General features: G+C 51.2%; 1 protein-coding gene across 2 annotated transcripts in view; it reads left to right on the forward strand.

Annotated features, from left to right (window-relative positions):
- The window catches only part of VPS13D (vacuolar protein sorting 13 homolog D), a 2,738,381-nt gene that overhangs the window by 2,220,234 nt on the left and 494,824 nt on the right, over positions 1 to 23,323 (forward strand). For both annotated transcript variants that reach the window (XM_085608633.1, XM_085608634.1), the window contains exon 62: positions 9,250 to 9,346. In XM_085608633.1, the coding sequence (XP_085464759.1) occupies positions 9,250 to 9,346 (97 nt within the window). The remainder of the gene's footprint in view (positions 1 to 9,249; positions 9,347 to 23,323) is intronic.

A 23,323-nucleotide genomic window follows, 5' to 3' on the forward strand; every position in this document is an offset into this window, starting at 1 on the left:
CCTCCATGCCATCGTCTTTTGATCGTATGTCGGAGGATCATTTGGCACTTCTCAGCCAGGAAGTCTCAGCTCTCTTGGCCAAGGGAGCTATCAAAGGGTCCCTGTGTCCAGAAGTAGGTTATGGTTGCTATTTATGCTACTTTCTGGTGCCCAAAAAGGACAAAGGCCTGCATCCTATTCCAGACCTCCAGGCCCTCAACCGCTTGAAAATGCTCACATTAGCCCAGGCCCTGTCTGCCCGCGACCCTGGAGACTGGATGGTGGTGTTGGACTTACAGGATGCCTATTTCCATATTCCCATCCTGCCGGTCCACAGACGCTACCTTCTGTTTACGGTAGGCCACGAGCATTTTCAGTTTATCGTGCTCCCCTTTGGCCATACCAGTGCTCCTCGGGTGTTCCCGAAAGTGATGGTGGTGGTCCCAGCTCATCTGCGCAGATCAGCGGTTCCAGTCTTCCCCTATCTCGACGACTGGCTGTTGAAGGCGTCCTCCCCCCAGGCTGTCGTCTCCAACCTCCAGACTACGGCAGACTTCTTGCACTCGCTGGGGTTCACTATATACGTGCCAAAGTCACAACTGACTCCCTCTCAGATGCTTCCTTTCATCTAAGCTGTTCTGTACACAGTGCAGTTTCGGGCCTATCCTCCCGAACTACGAGTCCGGGATATTCAGACTATGATATAGATGTTTCAGCCTCTAACCCGGATTTTGGTGAGAATGACTCTGAGGCTGCTGGGCCTCATGGCCTCCTGTATTCTGCTAGTGGATCATGCCAGGTGGCATATGCGGGCTCTGCTGTGGGATCTGAAGTTCCATTGGGCACAGCATCAGGGGAATCTTTCCAACAACGTCCAGATTTCAGAGGCAGTGGTGCCGGAAGAACCAAGCTGGGTCAGAGGCAGATCCCTTTCCCTTCCCCAAACAGATCTAACAGTGGTGACAAATGTGTCACTCCATGGATGGGGCGGCCATCTGGGAGGGGCAGAGACCAGATGCGTCTGGTCTCCGGCAGAGTCCAGGATCCACATCAACCTGCTGAAAACCTTGTGGTGCAGGTATTCACCGACAACACCGCTTCCAGCAAGAAGGGCGGGGTGGGGTCTTGGACCCTGTGTCAGGAAGCTCTTTGCCTCTGAATGTGGCTGGAACATCAGGGCATAGCCCTGGTGGTTCAACACCTGGCTGATTCTTTGAATGCCAAGGCAGGAAAACTCAGTTGTTGGTGCCTGGTGGTTCACGAATGGCGTCTTCACTCTGAGGTAGTGCAAGGTCTCTTTCAGCGAAGGGAAGAGCCTTGGCTAGATCTGTTCAACACCGAAGAGAACGTGCAATGTCAGCAGTTCTGCATGTTGGAATTTCCAAGGCGGCAGTCGTTCGGAGATACTTTCCGGCACGAGTGGAGTTGCGGCCTCCTGTACGCCTTTCCGCCTGTACCTCTTCTGTCCCAAGTGCTGAAGAAGATCAAGCGCGACTGGCCCCAAGTTATTCTGGTGGCTCCGGACTGGGCATGAAGAGTATGGTACCCCAAGCTCCTGAGCATGGCCATCGATCCACCAATCAGGCTGCCCCTTCGGGAGGATGTTCTGTCAGCAGGGGACGGTTCTTTACCCGAACCTGTCCAGCCTCCACCTCCTTGCTTGGAGATTGAACGGCGGCAGTTGACAGCTTTAGACCTTCCACCCATAGTCTCTAATGGTATCTTGGCAGCCAGGCATCCTTCCATGAAAACGGTATAAGCCTGTCAATGGAACATGTTTGTGGCATGGTGCGCAGCAAAGGCTGTGGATCCACTCTCCGCCCCTCTTTCAGAGGTCCTTCTGTATCTACTTTCTTTAGCACCGCAGGACTCTGGTCTGTGCACTTTTAAAGTCTGCTTTGCAACTATTTCTGCTTTCATTCGGCTACCAGATCAGCTGTCCTTATTCAAGTCTCCTATTGTAAATAAATTCCTTAAGGGCGTTATGCATCTCTATCCTCCTTCTCCCTTCATAATGCCCCAGTGGGACTTGAATCTTGTTTTAACTTATCCTGTGTGTGCTCCATTCGAGCCTCTTCACAGGATGATCGTGGGGACGTGGGACCCAGCATCGTGGGTCAGGGGGCCAGCGGGCAGGCCAGTCCACCAGCATCCCCTCTGCAGCAGCCTCCAAACCCTCCTAGTCTCTCCTATCTGAAAGAGACAATTAGTTATGGATTACTCACCTTAGAATTACCCCCAGTCGTCAGACTGGATCCGGAGAATTTTTTCCTCAGTAGTAACCCTGCGCGTCGATAGGTGGCCTCGGTCAACTCCACGTTCGTCGTTGGCGTCGTGGTCGTGGTCGCAGTAATTATGTCGCGGTATTTACTTAGATGCCACCCTCGTGTGTTGACGTCAGTTCTTTCTTTTTCTGCATCAGCCAGCTCAGATCTGGAGAGAGCGGTACCTCGAGTCACTTTTTGACTCCGTTTTTGCAACTTTTGTCAACACCTTTTATCAGTCGTTCGACTCCTGGTGCATAGAGGGATGTCATGTCAGACCGGCTTCAAGGCTTGCGACTCCTGTCTCAAATTGATGTCGGTCACTGACCCGCACCTCGTGTGCCTTTGGTGCTTGGAGCAGACCACGACCCAAAGTCGTACTCCGACTGCTGGACCATGAACCCGAAGTCTTTGCAGGAGTGGTCCCGAAAGCTTCTCGAGGCCCGGCAGTCCGCTCCGTGCCTTTCAAGGTCCCAGTCGAGAGGGAGATCGCGGGACCGGTTGCAGAGCCACCACCACCACTCGTCATCGAAGTCTTCGGGTAAGTTGAAGCACAAGAAGAAGGCAAACAAGCATCGTCGCTCTTCACGTTCTCCCTGTTCGTCGGCCAACGCGACGCGGGAAGCGGAAGGTAGTCATCCAGCTCCGCCCGAGGAGCCTGTTGGGTCGACTCTGGCCTTCACTCCCTTTCCGGGAGCCGGAGCGACCCCTGCCCAGCTTCGCAACTTTTACGAAGCCTTACATTCCATCTTTGAGCAGCCCTTCTATGCCGGCGGCTTCAGCTCTGGAGCGGCAGGGCCCCCAAGGATCAAGGCCTGGATCCATATCGGTGCCGGTTGACCTTGTGACACCTCCTCCAGCGCCGCATCTAGTGACGACACCTCCGCCCCCTCTGACGCCCGTTGTGTCCCCAGCCAACGCCCACCCCAGCCTCCTCCTCGATGTAGACACGGAGCCGCACTGACGTCAGCCAACGTCGGGACCTGCGCCAACCGGTACTTTTGTACCCCTCTTCTCCCCTGGTGTTTCCTATCGCCCTGAGTGGCTACCAGAGGAGGGGGAGGAGTCTGTGAACTCTCTAGCAGACCAGTTAGAGGAACCGGACTGGAGAGAGGAGTTGGGTGATGCCAGTGGTCTGGACACCTCCCCAGAGCTTGGCATGCTTTCTCCCCCTACTGTGGCTATGGAGGAGGGTGCATCTTACGCAGTGATGTTGTGTAGGGCGGCTGAGTCCTTTAGCCTCGAGCTTCCTACGGTGGTGGTCAGGACTAACCTCCTGACCGAGGTGCTTCAGCTCACAGCGGCCTCTTCAGAGCCCCTGCTGCCGTTCAGTGAGACCCACACGGACATCCTTTTGGTCACTTGGTCCAAGCCCAACACAGGGGCTCCTGTGGATAGGATGATTGCCCGACACCACTGCCTGGCCCTGGGCGACCTTATTTTCCTCTCTCACCACCCCACCTCTGAGAGCTTGGTAGTCCAAGCCTCGACTATTAAGGGAACATTCCCTAACGCACCACCTGGTAGGAAATCCAAGAAGCTGGACCACCTCGGGAAGAAGATGTTTTCTTCCTCCAGCCTGGGAGTGCGGCCGATGAACACCACATGTCTGTTGGGCCTGTACACCCACTCTGTGTGGGATACGGTAGCGCAGGTGCTGCCCCAGAGCCCTGAGGAGGCCCAGGCCGTGCTCTTCTGTGCAGTCGCCGAGGGGAGAGATGCAGCTAAGTTTACTGTACTCTGTGGACTGGACACCGCCAAGTCCTTGGGACTCTCTGCAGTCCGCACTCCTCTGCCTTGTGCTTTTCGCTCCTTTCGTGGCACCGGAAGGGGCGCCTGCAGCGTCCGCAACAGAGTCACAAGCCTTCGCAGCGCGGACGTGGGTTCTGCCGTGGTAGACCAAGGGGCTAGCGGGCGGGTCAGTCCACCTCCATCCCGGCCACCTCTGCCTCCAAACCTTCCTAGTCCGAACATTCAGGCCCATCAAACGCCAGTGGGTGGCAGCCTTTGCCATCACCTCCCCCACTGGCACACCATCACATCGGACAGGTGGGTTTTAGAGATAGTCTGAAGGGGCTACTCCCTCCCCTTCGAGACTACTCCTCCAACCATGCCACCTCGGTACAACCGCATGTCGGGGTATCACTTGGTGCTTCTTCAGCAGGAAGTTGATGCCCTCTCGGCAAAGGGACCATTGAGCGCGTTCCGATGCCAGAAGTAGGTCGTGGTTGTTATTCACACTACTTCTGGTGCCAAAGAAGGACCGTCAGTCGCATCTTCCGCAAAGAGAAGTTCAAGATGCTCACTTTGGCTCAGATCTTGTCTGCTCTCAATCCACAAGACTGGCTGGTAGCGCTGGACTTGCAGGATGCTTACTTCCACATCCCAGTCCTGCGGGCCCACCGGCGTTACCTGCGGTTCACGGTAGGCCACGAGCACTTTGAGTTCACCGTGCTCCCGTTTGGCCTTACCAGCGCCCCTCGGGTGTTCACGAAAGTGATGGCGGTGGACGCAGCTCATCTGCGCAGATCAAGGGTTTCAGTCTTCCCCTATCTCGACGACTTGTTGTTGAAGGCGGGCTCGCCCCAGACAGTCGTCTCCCACCTCCAGACTACGGCCAACCTCCTGCATTTGCTGGGGTTCTCCATCAACGTGCCAAAGTCGAACCTGATTCCCTCTCAGAACCTCCTCTTCATCAGAGCGGTTCTGGACACGGCGCAGTTTCGAGTCTATCCTCCTGAACAACGAGTCTGGGATATTCGGGCTCTGATTCCGACCTTGCAGCCCTTGTCCCGGGTTTCGGTCAGGGTGACCCTGAGGCTGCTGGGCCTCATGGCCTCCTGCATCCTGCTGATCGATCATGCCAGATGGCATATGTGGGCTCAGCAGTGGGAGCTGAAGTTCCGATGGGCACAGCATATGGGGAATCGGTCTGATTCTGTTCAGATCTCGGAGGGCTCTACACCTCAATTGCAGTGGTGGCTAACGAACCAGGAGTGGGTCAACAGCAGATCCCTCTACCTTCCCCAACTGGAGTACGCAGTGGTGACAGATGCATCACTTCTGAGGTGGGCGGGCCACATGGGAGAGGCGGAGATCAGAGGCCTCTGCTATCCAGCGGAGTCTGGGCTCCACATCAACCTTCTGGCGCTTCGGGCAATCCGTCTTGCACTGAAAGTATTCCTTCCCTCTGTCCGGGAAAGTGTGGTGCAGGTGTTCACAGAGAACACCACCGCCATGTGGTACTGCAACAAACAAGGCAGGGTGGGGTCGTGAACCCTATGTCAAGAGGCTCTCCGTCTCTGGAGATGGCTAGAACATCAGGGCATATCCCTGGTGGTTCAACATCTGGCGGGCTCTCTGAACGCCATTGCGGGTGAACTCAGCCGCAGGTGTATGATGGATCATGAATGCCGTCTTCACTAGAAGGTGGTGCAAGGTCTCTTTCAGCAGTGGGGAGAGCCTGGGTTAGATCTTTTCACCACTGAAAAGAACGCGCAATGTCAGCAATTCTGTGTGTTGGAATTTCCAAGTTGGCACTCGCTATGCGACGTTTTTCGTTGTGAGTGGAGTTGCGGACTTCTATACGCCTTTCCGCCTATACCACTTCTGCCCAGAGTGCTAAGGAAGATCAAGCGTGGCCGGGCCCAAGTCATTCTTGTGGCTCCGGATTGGGCAGGAAGAGTCTGGTATCCCGAGCTGTTACACATGGCCATCGATCCTCCGATCCGACTGCCTCTTCTGTCGCAGCAACAGGGGACGGTCCTCCACCCAAAACCTGTCCAGTCCCCACCTCCTTGTGTGAAGATTGAACGGCAGGAGTTGACGGCCTTTGACCTTCCTCCCGAGGTCTGTGATGTTATCTTGGCAGCCAGGCGTCCCTCCACTAAGACAGTATACGGCTGCAGATGGAACAAATTTGTGGCATGGTGCACAGCAAAGGCTGTAGATCCCCTTTCTGTCCCTCTTTCTGAGGGTCTCTTGTTCCTCCTGTCTTTGGCCCAGCAAGGCTCTGCTCTGGGCAATCTGGAGGGCTACCTCACTGCCATTTCAGCCTTTCTTAGGCTTCCTGATCAGCCGTCTCTTTTCAAGTCCACTGTTGTAAATCGCTTTCTTAAGGGCATTACTCATCATTTTCCTCCATTCCCCTTCGCAATGCCTCAGTGGGACTTGAACTTGGTTCTTACGTGCACTTCCTTTGAGCCGCTTCATAACTGTCCTCTCAGACATCTTACTTTAAAGACTGCCTTTCTGGTTGCCATCACCTCTGCTCACAGGGTGAGTGAGCTCCATGCTCTTTCTTCAAAGCCTCCTTTTCTGGCTGTTCATCCGGACATGGTCCTCCTCAGAACCAGACCTTCCTTTCTTCCCAAGGTGGTTACTACTTTCCACATTGGTCAAACCATCATTTTGCCCACCTTCTTTCCGCCTCTGCATCCTTCTAAGGAGTAAGGCTCCACAGTCTGGATCCAAGACGTGCAGTTTTCTTTTATTTGGATCGCACCAAACAATTACGGGTGAATGACCAGGTGTTTGTTGGCTACGTGTGCACCAAAAGAGGTCGGGCCGTGCACAAACGGACCATCTCTAGGTGGGTCTTTTGTGCATTAAAGCTTGCTACTCTTTGGCAAAGAAGGAGCCTCCAGTGGGACTGCGCGCCCATTCCACCAAGGCGACTGCAGCTACCACTGCTTTGGGATGGGGAGTCCCCCTCAATTACATCTGTCAGGCAGCTACGTGGGCATCTCTGCACACATTCACAAAACACTACTGCCTGGACAACCAAGTCCAGAGAGACAGCTTTTTTGGCCATTCTGTTTTCCACGACTTTCTGGTGTGAATTTGGTTCGCAGACCCACCTCCGGGGTTGGTATTGCTGGGGTATCTATTCTAAGGTGTGGAATCTATAACTAATTGTCTGTTTCAGATGAACAAGTTACTTACCTATGGTAACGATATTTCAGTAAGAGACATAGATTAGTTATAGATTCCTTACCACCCCACCCTTCCTCCCTGTTCTGACTTCTAGAGTCAGGGAATCCCTTTCAGGGCCCTAGTTTTGTGCTCCAGAGGTCAGTGTCTTGCATGGCTCTGCGCTTCTGCCGTGGAATGTCATGTAAAAGAACTGACATCAGCGCGCAAGTGCGGCGTCTAAGTAGCTACAGCGAAGTCATCTCGGCGACCACGATGCCAATGACGAATGCGGAGCTGACCGATGCCACCTTTCGACGTGCAGGGGTACTGCTGACGAAAAATTCATCTGATAGTGCCAATGGGGGCAAAAAAAGTGGAGGGACAGCTTCTTTCATCCTCTATTTGGCATTGTCCATGGTCAAGATGTCTATTGTAGCCTTGTAGGCCTTTTTGTGCCTCCGAACCAACGTTTTATTTATTTTCGTATGTTTTTTTTAGAGTTTTATATAGCGCAAACTAGACCCGAAGATATCGGGTATCAGAGTGCTTTACATAGCACCAGTTTCGTTAACCAAGAAAACATTAATTTTTTTGTTAGGCACGGCGAGATTAAGTGATTTGCTCAGAGTCACAGGATGTTGAGCGTTGTTGCCGAGACTCAAACCCAGTTCCCCAGCTTTGATGTCGACCGCTCTAGCTATAAGGCTACATCAAGTCGCTAGTAGTCACCAGATTTTAAAGAATTTGACGAATTTGTTACCGCCAGTCCCAATTTGTCATGCCTCAATGGAACTTGATTTTGATGTTTTCAATGGGAACTCCTTTTGCGCCTTTACATAGTTGCCAGTGGAGGCTACTCACTTTAAAGACTGTGGGCCTATTTAGAATTCGACAGACCGGTACTCCGTCACAAACGTGACAGATATCCCTCTTACCATATTGCAAGTGCATTAGGGTATAACTCATCAAGCAAACTCTAAATCAAGCCCTGTATGTTTAGTTGCGGTAACTTGAGCTTGTCGCTTTAGCAAGCTGCAGGCTTTGAGTGTCCAGGGTTTTTATGTGCTTCTTCACAGATTAGCGTGCACTAAAAACTAAGGCAGCTTTTCCTCTTAAGATGGTGTCTCCATTACATTTTGGGTAATCAGTCACTTTGCCCACTTTCTGTCTGCCACCCCACTTACCAAGGAGGAGAGTTGCATAGGTTTGACCCCAGGTGTGTGCTAGGCTGCTATATTAGCCACACGAAAGAGATCAGGTCTGGCGACCAGCTTCTATTTTGGGTGCACAGGCAACAAAAAAGACAAGGCGGTTTAAAAAAAAAAAAACATTTTCCCACTGGATTATACTGTATATCAAGATCTGCTATTCACTGGCAATAAAACGACCACCTGAGACTATACGGACCCATTTCAGAAAGGGGAAGTCTTCGGCTGCAGCCTTTGCTAGAGATGTAACAGTGGTGGACATTTGTAAAGCGGCAACGTGTGCTCCCCTACACACCTTATGCAAAACACTGCTGTCTAGATTCAGAGTGCTTTCCATTTCGCACACTCATTTTTGCAGGGTTTCCTCCTTTGAATTTTTCTCTCAGACCCTCTTCTTTTCAGAGGTAAGGAATCCACAGATAGAAGTATCCATTAGAAGAAAAAGTTACTTACCATTCTCAGTTAAAAAGATCCAAACTAAGAAGTGTACCTTGGCAAACACTGTATGCAAATCTACGTATTGATATTTTGCAGTGGTTTGTACTTCTGAAATAACTGGAAACCTGGGCTACAGATGGACATTTTGAGAGACAAGAAGGAACATTTAGTGGCCATCAGACAGCTACGACCTTGATATCTTGGCTAATAATGGCATTGAATGTGAAAGATTACATAATGTGATAAACACATCTTGATTTCTTTCCCCAAGGAACTTTCTTTTGCTAACCTGATTACAGACAGTAAACAGTCTCAGCATGTGTAGTTATATGGGAATGCTACATAGCCTCCTTTCTAAGACTACTTGTGAAATCATTTACCTTACAATTTACATTGTCTTTATCAGTATGCTTATCTTGACATGGCATATGTATTTGTCTTTATAGCATCTTTTGATCACAGCCCAGAACTTTACAGTCCAGATTGAAGAGAAATTACTCTTGAAGCTGTTACATTTTTTTGGTTATAACAAGTCCGAGCCAGGTAAAGTTTAATGTTGCATGTTTTTTTTTTTAAATTGTTTGTTTTCTTTACTGCAGTGTGTGGGCTGTTGTTTGCATAACTGTTCATTGATATTATAATTTGGTAATCCTACCTATTAGCTTTACCATACAACATTTCCTTTTACTGGGCAAAAAGCCTCTCTCACATGCTGTGGTGTGCTGCTATTTTGGATTAGAAATATCAATCCTCTGCAGCAACTCAAATTGAGTAAGATACTCTAAGTCTATTTGCAGATATTTCACTGTGTGGCTAACTCAGAATCACCCTTGATGCCTGTGTTTGCCCTGTGAGGATTGACACTTTTTTTACAGGTGTACCCCCGTAACCTACTCCCTTTCCTAGCCTGCTGACACCTGCATACCCTTTGAGTAGATTGAAAATTAGAGGACAATGGAGATGAAGGGGACCTGAACAGAAATCAGTAATTACTTGCAGTAGACAAATATTCAGGAAATTCTTCGCATACCAAATTGGACAGCTTTTTGTGTTGTTACTTGAGGGATTTGCTTGGAGCCTCTGTCCCTGCTTTCCCCTAGAGCCGAGGACCTGTTGTGCACTTGATGGGGTCCTGGCTGCTACCTTGACCAAGCAATTAGTATCCAAACTTGACCAAATAGCACTTGATGACACACCCTTGCTGAGTAACTCTGTTACATCTGGTTGGGAGAGGGAGCTGTGGTGGACAATAACCAACAAATCTTGGTCATACTACTGCACACAAACAGGAATGCTCTCCCCAGACAGCAGATTGCGCATTGTTCAGTTTAAATTCTTGCACTGGGTCTACTACAACCACAAGGCACTGTAGTGTTTCGGCCTTAGGGTCACCTCCAGTTGTGATAGATGTGGGCAGCCAGAGGCTGACATCCTGCACTTGTTATCGTCATGCCACACTTTACAACTGTATTGGCCAGAGACTTTCGCTGTCCTATCCCTCACGACTGGACTTGCCCTGGACTCCAGCCTGAAAGTCACCCTGTTGGGCTGGGTGTGGGAGATCCCTGCACTTTTGACATTAAACTGCGTTGGCTCTTCTTCTTGCAAATATACTGGTGGTGTGCTGTTGGAGCAGGGGGCACTCCCCAATTTACAAAAAGGGGCTTGACTCATTGGTGAACTGAAATGGGTATGTAGAACTATATGTAGAACTCTTACCCTACTCTTCTAGACCTCAGAATATCTGTGACCCCTAAGGTACCAACTATCCTCCGTAATCGCATTGCCTGAGGACGCAGAGAATGCCACTAAGACTAGCCATTGTTTACCTTTGCAGTGCGCTACAGAGGCTCAGCAGAATGGGGAATACTAGTTGTCACTCGAGAACACTCAGGAGATGTGATGCCCCCCACCCATCCACTGCTCATTGTACCTGCATGCTAGACTGGAATGTGAATGGGCTGGTGGGAGGCAGTGGTCAAATGGTCGGGTTCATTGAGCGTTTAATTCACTTGAGATAATACTCAGATGCCATGGAGCTTTGACTGTGCAATGTTGAAACTTCTGAGCATGTAATGTCTATGTGTTCTTTCAAAACTTATAAATACAATTTTTAAAAAGTTCTTTGAATAGTGTATCAAAGTGGGATCAGTTTTCCTGGTTACCCCCACGTATTGCTTGTGTCAGTATGTTTTTTTGACTTGTCTGACTAGGATCCTGCTAATAAGGACCTCAGTCACTGTGCTCCCTCCCTAAACTGAGCATAGTAATTACTGGTGTACCTCTTCAGTTGGCTACTGGTGTACCCTTGTAGGTTCCTAGTATATGTTACTAAGGTACCCAGGGCATAGGTACACTAGGGGTCTCCCCTGGGCTGCAGTATGTGTTGTGCCACCCATGAGAGACCACTCAAACTGTGACTACAGGCCTGCCATTGCAACCTGTTAGTTAGTGCTAGTACCCCTCACAACAGATATACGTTTACTTATATCTGAGGTCAATGCACTTAAAACCCATGTCACTTCTCTGGCACGCCTTTCAGTCCTGAAGGTAGGGTGCTTGGTTATAAGTGTGAGGGCATCACTGCATGAGCAGGACACCCCTACAAACCCTGGAGTCAATTCTCCAGGCTTTCTAAGTGTGGTCAGCCATTTTAAAACATATAGTGGACATCAGTCATTATGAGATGTCTAACTATATAGTGTCGGCACCGAACTCGGTCATGTTTGGTATCAAACATCTTGGAATCATACCCCAATACTGATTCCAGTGTTGGAAGTATGATCCCATATCCTGGGGGGGGGGGGCTTCCTTAGGGTACCCTCCTCTGTACTCCCAGTTACAACCTTTCAGGGTCTGACAGCAAGCTAGTGCTGCTGCCGACCCCAGACACCATTGTGCCCTCCTGCTGCTGATCCAAGCTCAAGCAGGGGAAGGTAGAACAATATGTTTCCTGTCGCAGGGAGGTGTGACCACCTCCCAGACAGGACGTAGTGTATTCGGCTGGGTGGGGGCGCTTGTCAGCACCAACAGACTGCTTTGAAGGGCACATTTGGTGCCCTCCTTGCAAACTCCAGTTTGAACCAGTTCAGGGAGCCCTAGGCTCCTGCTCTGGAGCAAGACTGGACATGGGAGTATCCTCACCTCCATCCCGCCCCTCCTCTGGGAGGGCCCGCTGAGTTGTTCCAACCCGTTTCCTAGGGTACTTAAGGGCTTACCTGTGAGTGGCTTTTCAGATTGTCGTGGGGCCAGATTTAAACTTGAAACCACTTCAGTATTCAGCCATCTGGACACTTGGACTTTGCCTGGAATCGAGACTGCATCAAGGAAGACTCCTGCTGCTCCTGGTCTCGATCTTCTGCAAGTCTTCTTTGTTGTCTGTGTCTGTGCTTCTTCCAGGATCTTCGTCAGACCTGTGGGCATCAAGGACACCCGAAGTAATCTCCCTTAGAGTGAAGGAGTCTCTCCCCTGCATCTGCAGGCACCGTAATGAAGCTGACCGGTCTGCTGCTCCTGACGTCCCGCGGACGTCGAAAGGCTCAGCAACACAGGTGGTGGTTCTGCAACTCTCTCGAGGCCTGACCTGTCCTCTTTGCCATTTTGAGGACACTGTCCCGCGTCAGAACCACTGTGACCAAACCCTTCTGCTCCACGTCTACTTGCTAATGCCAAGGCTTGTTGGCTCTACACTCCAGAGATCTTCTGGCTACAAGAAGCTCCAGCCTTCAGTATCTCTTCCTGCCAAGTACAGCGTCTTCGCTGTATCCTCTGCACCATGGGCCTTCCTTTTTGGTGAGCTGCTTGAGGTTCTCTTGCGACTCCTGTGCCTTCCGCCTGTGGGTCCTCCTGAGGGTCTTCTCCTACTTAAGTGGGCTCCCCTGCGTGCTTGGGGCCTGCTCTGACTCTCCTGCTTGTGGTGAGTCCCTTGGACCTTGCTGGTCCCAATGTTGCTCCTTCGCTTTCCAAGCCTATTGCAGCTGCCAAGGCTTGTTGGTGCTCCCGCCAGACACCGATCCCGTGGTTCTCGACTTCTGACGTGGGACAGCTCGCGTACGGCGCCTTCCTCAGCGTCGCCTGGTCCTCACAGCTGCAGCAACATGGTCACCGATAACTCTCCTTAACTGTCTGTCATCAGTGGGCATTGCTCTTCCTTGCCTCCTGGTCACCTCCAAGTTACATAGACCCTGTCCCCTCTGCTTACAGGCTCTTCATTTCAAGAATCCACCCTTGGATTCCACCAGTCTCCTGTACTGTCTTCTCCAGTGGCATCTTTCCTGAAGTCCTCCATTGTGGTCTAAGGCGGTTTCCGACATCACTTCACACCTGTGCACCCAACTTCCCTGGTGTAGGAATCCTAGTTTCTGGGGTATCCACGTGTGGAATGACTCTCCAAACTTCTGGCTTTTACGGGGTTTCTTCAGGGTCCACTTGGAAGGGTCCTATTTCTTCCAAACTTCAACCGCGACTTTACCGTTGACTTCTGTTGGAAACGCGTCTGTGTTTCCACTCTGCACACAGCCTCCGTGGAGTTCCTGGGTACTTATTTTGGGTGGTTCCTTGTGTCTCCTGCTCCTCTGAGTCTCCTGGTCCAAGGCCTGACTTAGGTCGCAGTTCGCATTCCAGTTTCTTAATATATGGTTTGGTCTCCCCCTGGAGACCACTGTATTTTGTGCTTACTTTCGTATTGCCTTTTGAAGTATTATTGTGTATTTGTGTTGATATCTCCAGGTATGCCATATACCAATGTGTTAGTGAGTGGTGTTTAATAAATAGACATATTTTTATATATACACTGTATGGTTTGTTTTTTTGTTTAGCCTACACTACATGATTAGAACTGGTAAAACAAGCTGCTTTACACTCCTTCAAAATAAGCCTGAAGGGTTGTCTGGATTAGTACACCGTGCTTCACTTAGATAAGTGTGCACCATATACTAAACCTGAACATCAAAAGAAGTGGCAATACTGATTGTCATTCATTCCATCATTTAAACCAAGATCACACAGCCCAATTAGTATGATCAGTAGAAACTGTTCTCAAAAATCAATTTGTTGGCTGAAAAAAAATATATATATTATTTTTAAAGGCTTAATTGTTTTTTTTAGAAATTCATTGATTATTTTTGTACATACACAGGAATCACTTATTTACAAAATACAAGAGTGTGCCACATATACAAATTATATTACATACACATGATACATCTTCAACATGCCACAAAAACAGTAATAATTCTTCAACAAAACTTATTTTGCGCTCAGGATCTGCTCAGTTTGAACTAAAAACGTCTTAACTCCCCTGACAACTACCTATATGAGGGACCTTTCCCCTTATATTTACAGGGGTAATCACCAAATAGTAACCCTATTGAGCTCTTAAAAAATTATAAAGGGATTTTTCAAAGTTATTTAAGTAAGAGCAACAGTGGTGATGGTGCAAAAAACACTTATTTGGCGGAGCAAAAAGCTGTCGACACGTTTCGAACCCTGACACGTTTCTTTGAGGGTTCTCCTCGGGACACAGAACACAACACGATCTCCATCTCCTATCTTCACTCAATGAACCTGGTTTTGAAAAAGCACCTGTAGGCTGCTGCAATTTGTCACTTAGGCCAAATCAAATTCGAACTGTCCCGCTTGGGCGGATTTCTTCTCCAGTTTTCAAGAAGTTCTATTGGCAGCTGCTCCTGCTCTGTTCACGGGTGCATTATTCAACTGGTTTACGATGGAGTACGGTCCTGAAACGTGTCAGGGTTCAAAACGCGTCGACAGCTTTTTGCTTCACCAAATAAGTGTTTTTACACCATCACCACTGTTGCTCTTACTTCAGTAACTTTGAAAATCCCTTTATAATGTATTAAGAGCTCAGTAGAAGGCCTTCAGGCTTCTACAGTGGTGGTCAAGACTAACCTCCTGATAGATTTGCTACAGCCGGGAGTTCTACTCGGAACATGGTCCAAGGCCAGTACACCCTGTGAATAGGACAATTGCCAGCTGCCATTGCCCTGCCCAAAACTTCCTCACTACCCACCCCACTCTGGAGAGCTTGGTAGTCCAAGCCTGTATGTTCTGCAGTGCGTTCCCTTCTGCTCACGCACAGGGAATCCAAGAGGTTAGACAGTTGGGGTAAGAAAATCATTTCTTCCACCAACCTTGCACTGCGGTCGGTGAACACTGTATGCTTATTGGGCCGTTATTCCCACACTCTGTAGCAAACGGTTGTGCAAGTGCTACCACAGGTTCCAGAGGAGGCTCAGGCCGTCCTTTCCCAAGCTGTTTCAGATGGGAGAGATACAGCAAAGTTTGCCTTTTGGTGTGGATTAGACCCAACCGACTCGCTGGGCAGAGTGATTTCATCAATGGTGGCTATTAGAGTTCGCGCCTGTCTGAGAACATCTGGCTTTTCAGGGGATGTCAAGGCCTCGCTCATGGACATGCCCTTTGATGGCACCCGTCTCTTCGGATACAAGGCAGACACAGAGATGCAGTGCTTTAAAGACTCCCGGGCTACGGCCAAGTCCTTGGGCCTCCCAGTGGCAGAACGTACCCAGTCTGACGTTCGCGGGTACGGAAGGGGTTTTCAGCCACATCAGCCATATCCCAGCCACCAAGCTGCACACGTGCCACAACCCATGCGAGGCCGACAGTGCGGTTCGTTCTGACAAGGGGCGGATGGCCAGAGGTCCAAGCAAGCAAACATCCTCGTCCTCCCTTCAGCAGCTTCAGCCTCCAAGTCCCCCCCTTTGAGACCATGGGCATCTAGTTGGTGGCAGGATCAGCCATCACCTGCGTCACTCACAATCCGTCAAATCATGCTGTTGGATTCTCCAGATAGTCCGAAGAGGCTACACCCGCCCCTTTGAGACCACCCCTCCCTCCATCCTACGACCAGCAGACGGAAGATCATTTGATTTTGCTCCAGGAGGAAGTAATGATTCTCTTGGCCAGGGTTGCCAGTCTTCCCCTATCTCGACTGGCTGTTGAAAGCGGACTCGCCCTAGGCTGTCAACTCCCACCTCCAGACTATGGCAGACCTACTGCAATCGCTGGGGTTCACTATCATCTTGCCAAAGTTACACTTGACTCCCTCTCAGACGCTCCATTTCATCTGAGCTGTTCTGGACACAGTGCAGTTTCGGGCTTGTCCTCTCTAGCAGCGAGTCCAGGATATTCAGTATATGATACTGATGTTTCAGCCTCTATTCTGTATTTCGGTGAGAATGACTGTTAGACTGCTGGACCTCATGGCCTCCTACATCCTGCTAGTGACACATGCTAGCTGGTATATGCAGGCTCTGCCAGTGGGACTTGATGTTCCAGTGGGCACAGCATATGCGGAACCTCTCTGACATGGTCCAGTTCTCGGAGGTAACTGCACAAGACCTGCAGTGGTGGCTGACCAAATGTGATTGGATCAGAGGCAGACCCCTCTCCCTTCCCCATCCAGATCTCACAGTAGTGACCGATGCGTCACTCCTGGGATGGGGCGGCCATCTGGAAGACGTGGAGATCAGAGAACTCTGGCCTCCGGCAGAATCCTTACTCCACATGTACTTGCTGAAGCTCTGGGCAATCGTACTAGCATTGAAAGCCTTTCTACTCTCCATCAAGGGAAGGCAAGTGCAGGTGTTCACAGACAACACCACCGCCATGTGGTACTGCAACAAACACGGTGGGGTGGGGTCGTGGACCCTTTGTCAAGAGTCCCAGCGTCTCTGGGCATGGCTGGAGCAGCAGGAAATATCCCTAGTGGTTCAACACAGCAGGTTCTCTGAACGCCAGGACGGACAAACTCACCCATCTGAAAAAGACAATTAGTTATAGGTTCCTTACCTTGTGAATTACTCCCAGGCGTCAGACTGGAACCGGAGAATTTTTTCGTCAGCAGTACCCCTGCGCGTGGAAAGGTGGCGTTGGTCGGCTCCGAGTACATCATGGTCGCCGGGTTGACATCACAGCAGCTACTTACACGCCGCCCTCGCCCACTGACGTCAGTTCTCCCTTTTTCCATGCCAGCCAGCGCAGATCCGAAGAGAGCGGTACCACCAGTCACTTTTTGCCAGACTTTTTTACCGACATTTGTCGACACCGTTTTTGAGTCTTCGACTCCTGGTGCACATCAGGGATGCCCGGCTTCAAGGCTTGCGGTTCCTGCAGAGAAACTGATGTTGGTGACGGATCCACACCGCGTGTGCCTGTTGTGCCTGGAACGCGACCACGATCCCAAGTTGTGTTCCGACTGCCGGAAAATGAATCCGAAGTCTTTGCGGGAGCGGTCTCGAAAGCTTCTCGAGGCCCTGCAGTCCGCTTTGCGCCGTTCAAGGCCCTGGTCGCTTGGTAGGTCGAGGGACCGGTCGCGAAGCCACCACCACCACTCGACTTCGAAGTCTTCGCACTCCTCAGGTAAGTCAAAGCACAAGAAGAAGTCGAAGAAGCATCGTCGCTCTTCGACTTCTCCCCATCCATCGGTCGATGCAACGATGGATGCGTGTGGTGCCCCTCCGGTGGCTCTGCGTCCGGAGCCCGAAGGGTCGGCTCTGAGTTTCCCTCACTTTCCGGGACCCGGAGCAACCCCTGCCCAGCTTCGAAGTTTTTACGAAGCAATGCATGCCATCTTTGGGCAGCCGGACTCCACTGGCACGCCTTCGGGCTCCTCGGACTCGGCTGTGGGCCCTGGGCCTTCGACGCCGGCGGCTTTGGCCTCGGCACCGCAGGGTCCCTTTGGATCCAGGCCTGGATCCGGATCGGCGCCGGTCGACCTCATAATACCTCCACTGGCGCCGATTCAACCGGCACCACGCCCGCAACCGACACCGGTTGAGTCCCCAGCTGGCGTCGACCCTGGCCTCACTAGCTGAACCGACATCGACAGTCTCTGGATCCGGCGCCGATGGGTACTTTTGTACCCCTGTTCCACCCTGGTTCTTTCAGCCAGATTGGCAACCAAAGGAGGGTGAGGAGGACTGGGAGGGGTCTGGAGACCCTTTAACTGACCAGTTGGAGTATGATCCGGACTAGAGAGAGGAGTTGGGGGATGCCAGTGGTCTGGATACCTTCTCAGACCTTGGCATGTTGTCTCCTCCTACTGTGGCTACAGAGGAGGGAGCTTCTTACGCAGTGGTGTTGCGTAGGGCGGCCAAGGCTCTCAACCTCGAGCTACCCACGGTGGTGGTCAAGACTAACCTCCTGACAGAGGTGCTTCACCCAGCAGCGAGCTCTTCGGAGCCTCTGCTGCCGTTTAATGAAGCCCTAACTGACATCCTTTTGGGCACCTGGTCCATGCCCGACACAGGGGCTCCTGTGGATAGGATGATTGTCCGACACCACCGCCCGTCCCGGGAGACCCCAATTTTTCTCTCCCAAAACCTACCCCAGAGAACTTGGTGGTCCAAGACTCGACCTCCAAAGGCACATTCCCTAACGTCCACCTGATAGGGATTCCAAAACACCGCATGTCTGTTGGGCCGTTACACCCAATCTGTGTGGGATACGGTAGCGCAGGTGCTGCCTCAGTGCTAGGAGGAGGCCCAGACCGTGCTCTCCCATGCTGTTGCCAAGCTGAGAAACGCAGCCAAGTTTACCATACAGTGTGGAGTGGACACCGCTGACTCGCTAGGCAGGACGATTTTAGCGTTGGTAGCCCTTCGACGCTACGTCTGGCTGAGGTCGACTGTTTTTTTCCAGGGATGTCCAAGCCACCCTAATGGACATGCCCTTTGATGGCCGCCGCCTGTTCGGCGACAAAGAAGACAACGCGCTAGAGCGCTTCAAGGACTCTCGGGCTACGGCCAAGTCCTTGGGCCTCTCCATTACCCGCCCTGCGCAGTCTGCTTTTAGCCCCTTTCGTGGCTATGGATGGGGTGCGCCACCACGTTCCACCCAGAGCCACAGACCAGCACAAGCTGTTCAGCCCCTGCGCTGCCGGGGACGTGGGACCCACCGCCATGGTTCTGGGGGCCAGCGAGCAGGCCAGTCCGCCACCGCCCCCTCTGCAGCAGCCTCCAAACCCTCCTAGATCGACCTATCAGGGCCACCAGTCGCCAGTGAGCGGCAGGATTCACCAGCACCTCCCCCATTGGTGCATCATCACGTCGGACAGGTGGGTTTTGCAGATAGTCCAAAGGGGCTACTCCCTCCCCTTGGAGGCTACCCCCAGCCATGCCACCTCAGTACCATCGATTGTCGGAGGATCATCTGGCCCTTCTCCTACAGGAAGTTATGTCTCTCTAGGCCAAGGAAGCCATCAAGCGAATTCCTACCCCGGAAGTAGGTCGTGGTTGCTTTTCCCACTACTTTCTGGTGCCCAAGGACAAAGGGCCGCGTCCTATCTTGGATCTCAGGAACGTCAACCGCTTCCTCCGGAAGTTCAAAATGTTGATGCTGGCTCAGGTTCTGTCGGCCCTTGACCCTGGAGACTAGATGGTAGCGTTGGACTTGCAGGACGTCTACTTTCATATCCCCATCCTGCTGGCCTACCGGCGTTACCTGCGGTTCACGGTGGGCCACGAGCACTTTCAGTTTACCGTCCTCCCCTTCGGCCTTACCAGCGCCCCTCGGGTGTTCATGAAAGTGATGGCGGTGGTTGCAGCTCATCTGCGCAGGTCAGGGGTTCCAGTCTTCCCCTATCTCGACGACTGTTGAAGGCGGGATCGCCCCAGGCAGTCGTCTTCCACCTCCAGACTACAGCCGACCTCCTGCACTCCCGAGCAGCGACTCCAGGACATTCGGGCCATGATTCCGATCTTTCAGCCTCTATCCCGGGTTTCGGTGAGAATGACCCTGAGGCTGCTGGGCCTCATGGACTCCTGCATCCTGCTGGTAGATAATGCCATAAGTGGCATATGCGGGCTTTGCAGTGGGACCTGAAGTTCCAGTGGGCACAGCATCAGGGGAATCTGTCCGATTGCGTTCAGATCTCGGAGGGCACTGCACGTCACTTGCAGTGGTGGCTGACGAATCGGGATTGTGTCAACTGCAGATTCCTCTCCCTTCCCCAACGGGAGTACACAGTGGTGACGGATGCATCACTTCTGAGGTGGGGGGGCCACATGGGAGAGGCGGAGATCAGAGGCCTCTGGTCTCCGGCGGAGTCTGTGCTGCACATCAAGTTTCTGGAGCTTTGGGCGATCCATCTTGCACTTAAAGCATTCCTTCCCTCTGTCCAGGGAACAAGAGTGCAGGTGTTCACGGAAAATACACAGCCGCCATGTGGTACTGCAACAAACAGGGCGGGGTGGGGTCATGGACCCTATGTCAGGAGGCTCTCCATCTTTGGACATGGCCGGAACATCAGGGCATATCCCTGGTGGTTCAACACCTGGCAGGTTTATTGAATGCTAGGACAGACGAACTCAGCCCCAGATGCATGATGGATCACGAATGGCGTCTTCACTCAGGGATGGCGCAAGGTCTCTTTCAGCAGTGGGGCGAGCCTTGGTTAGATCTATTCCCCACCGAAGAGAACGCGCAATGTCAGCAATTCTGCGCATTGCAATTTCCAAGGCGGCACTCGCTAGACAATGCTTTTCGTCCTGAGTGGAGTTGCAGTCTTCTATATGCCTTTCCACCTATACTACTTCTACCCAGAGTGCTGAAGAAGATTAGGCGCCCAAGTCATCCTTGTGGCTCCGGATTGGGCACGAAGAGTCTGATATCCCAAGCTGTTACACATGGCCATCGATCCTCCGATCCAACTGCCTCTTCGGGAGGATCTTCTGTCGCAGTAGCGGGGGACGGTCGTCCACCCGAACCTGTCCAGTCTCCACCTCCTTGAGTGGAGATTGAGCGGCGACAGTTGACAGCCTTCAACCTTCCTCCTGAAGTCCATTATGTCATCTTGGCAGCCAGACGTCCCTCCACTAAGACGGTATACGCCTGCAGATGGAACAAATTTGTGGCATGGTGCGCAGCAAAGGCTGTGGATTCCCTTTCTGCCCCTCTTTCTGAGAGTCTCTTGTTCCTCCTGTCTTTGGCCCAGCAGGGCTCTGCTCTGGGCTCTCTAAAGAGCTACCTCTCAGCCATTTCAGCCTTTCTTAGTCTTCCTGATCACCCTTCACTTTTCAAGTCCCCTGTAGTAAATCGCTTCCTTAGGGCATTACTCATCTTTTTCCTCCTGTTCCCTTCGTAATGCCTCAGTGGGATTTGAACTTGGTTCTTACTTACCTTATGTGTGCTCCCTTTGAGTCGCTTCATAACTGTCCTCTCAGACTTCTTACTTTAAAGACTGCCTTTCTGGTTGCCATCACCTCTGCTCGCAGGGTGAGTGAGCTCCAAGCTCTTTCTTCAAAGCCTCCTTTTCTGGCTGTACATCCGGACAAGGTCGTCCTAGGAACTAGACCTTCCTTTCTTCCCAAGGTGGTTACTTCTTTCTACATTGGTCAAACCATCACTTTGCCCACCTTCTTTCTGCCTCCGTATCCTTCAAAAGAGGAAGAGAGGCTCCACCGTCTGGATCCAAAACATGCGCCTTCCTTCTACTTGGATGGCACCAAATAATTTCGGGTGGATGACCAGCTCTTTGTTGGTTACATGGGCGCTAAGAAATGTCGGGCCGTGCACAAATGGACCATCTTCAGGTGGGTCGTTCTGTGCATCAAAGCTTGATATTCTTTGGCAAAGAAGGATCCTCCAGTGGGACTGCGCGCTTATTTCACCAAGGCGACGGCAGCCACCACTGCTTTGGGATGGGGAGTCCCCCTTAATTACATCTGTCAGGCAGCTACGTGGGCATCGCTGCACACGTTCACCAAGCACTAGTGCCTGGATTGCCAAGTCTGGAGAGACGGCTTCTTTGGCCATTCTGTTCTCCAGGACTTTCTGGTGTGAACTTAGTTCGCAGACCCACCAGGGGTTGGTATTGCTGGGGTATCCATTCTAAGGTAAGGAATCTATAACTAACTGTTTCTTTCAGATGAACAAGTTACTTACCTTTGGTAACGATATATATATAAGAAACATAGGTTAGTTATACATTCCTTACCGCCCCACCCATCCTCCCCGTTCTGCGAACTGACTTCTAGGGTCAAGGACTTCATTTCAAGGTGCTAGTGTTGTGCACCAGTGGTCAGTGTCCTGCATGGCTCTGCGCTTCTGGCGTGGAAAGTTGTGTACAGAACTGACGTCAGCGCGCGAGGGTGGCGCCTATGTAGCCACCCCAACGTCATCCCGGCGACTATGATGCCGACGACGAACGCGGAGTCGACCAATGCCAGCCTTCCGACTGGCAAAGGTACTGCTGACGAAAAACTTTCCGGATCGAGTCTGATGCCTGGGGGTAATTCTAAGGTAAGGAATCTATAACTAACCTATGTTTTTTACAGATATATCGTTTCCGAAGGTAAGTAACTTGTTCATTAAGGCCTCTTTCCTCCCGAAAGTTGTAACATCATTCAGTGAGGAGCAATCTGTCACCTTGCCTGCTTTCTACTCTCCTCTGCACCCCTCTAAAGAAGAGAAGAAACTCCACTGTCTTGATCTTTCTACCTTGAGCACTCTAAAGAGTTCAGGGTGGACAACCAACTGTTCGTGGGATACGTTGTTATAAAGAAAGGTTGTTCGGTGCAGAAAAGGACTGTCTCGTAACGGGTCATCCTCGGCATCAAAATTTGTTGCGTTCTGGCCAAAAAAGCAGCCTCCTGAAGGCTTAAGGGCTCATTCTACTAGAGATAAGGTTGCTACCATAGTGTTGCGCTGTGGAGCACCAGTCCTCGACATTTGTCAGGCAGAAACATGGGCATCCCTGTACATGTTTGCCACAAACTACTGGTTGGTCAGTCAAGTCTGTAGGGACAGCCTTTTTGGCTGCTCTGTCCTTTAGACTTCCTGGTCTAAACGTGTCCACAGTCCCTGCTGCGGGGATTATATTGCTTGGGTATCTATTCAAAGGTAACAAATCTGCCGCTAGATGTCTTTATCAGATGGATGGACAAGTTACTTACCTTCAGTAATGCCTTATCTGGTAGACATGATTTAGCTGCATATTCATTACGGACCCACCAATCCGCTCGCACCGCAGACAAGTTTCTAGGGTCAGGGCTGATCCCTTTCAGAGCCCTAGTTGTTCAGAAACACACCAATGTCAGTGCACTTCATGGCTCCACTCTTCTGGCGTGGAAGTCATGAAAAGTAACTAACATCAGTGTGCCGAGGTGGTGCCTGTATAGGTGATGCGAACATCACAACGGCGCAGACGTCCCCTACCGGCGCGCAATAGTAGTGCTCTAAGGAAAATCTTCTGAATCCAGTCTGCTGCCTGGGAAATTCAAAGGTAAGGAATCTGTGGCTAGATCATGTCTCTACCAGATAAGGCATCACCAAAGGTAAGTCATTTGTCCTTCAATTCATTAATTTAAAGTTAAACAGCGGAAAATCTGCTTTTCCTCCTATTGCTACACCCGTTGGCGACTGTGGGGGGTTGGAGTACAGAGGATGGGGTTTGTTTTCCTTTTATTATTGTACTTTTTGTTGGCTCTCTTGCATCCTGAGGTATGTACCTTACTTTTCATTTCAAATTAATATATA

This window comes from Triturus cristatus, chromosome 1_2 (assembly GCF_964204655.1).
Source record: "Triturus cristatus chromosome 1_2, aTriCri1.1, whole genome shotgun sequence".
NCBI classification, from domain to species: Eukaryota; Metazoa; Chordata; class Amphibia; order Caudata; family Salamandridae; genus Triturus; species Triturus cristatus.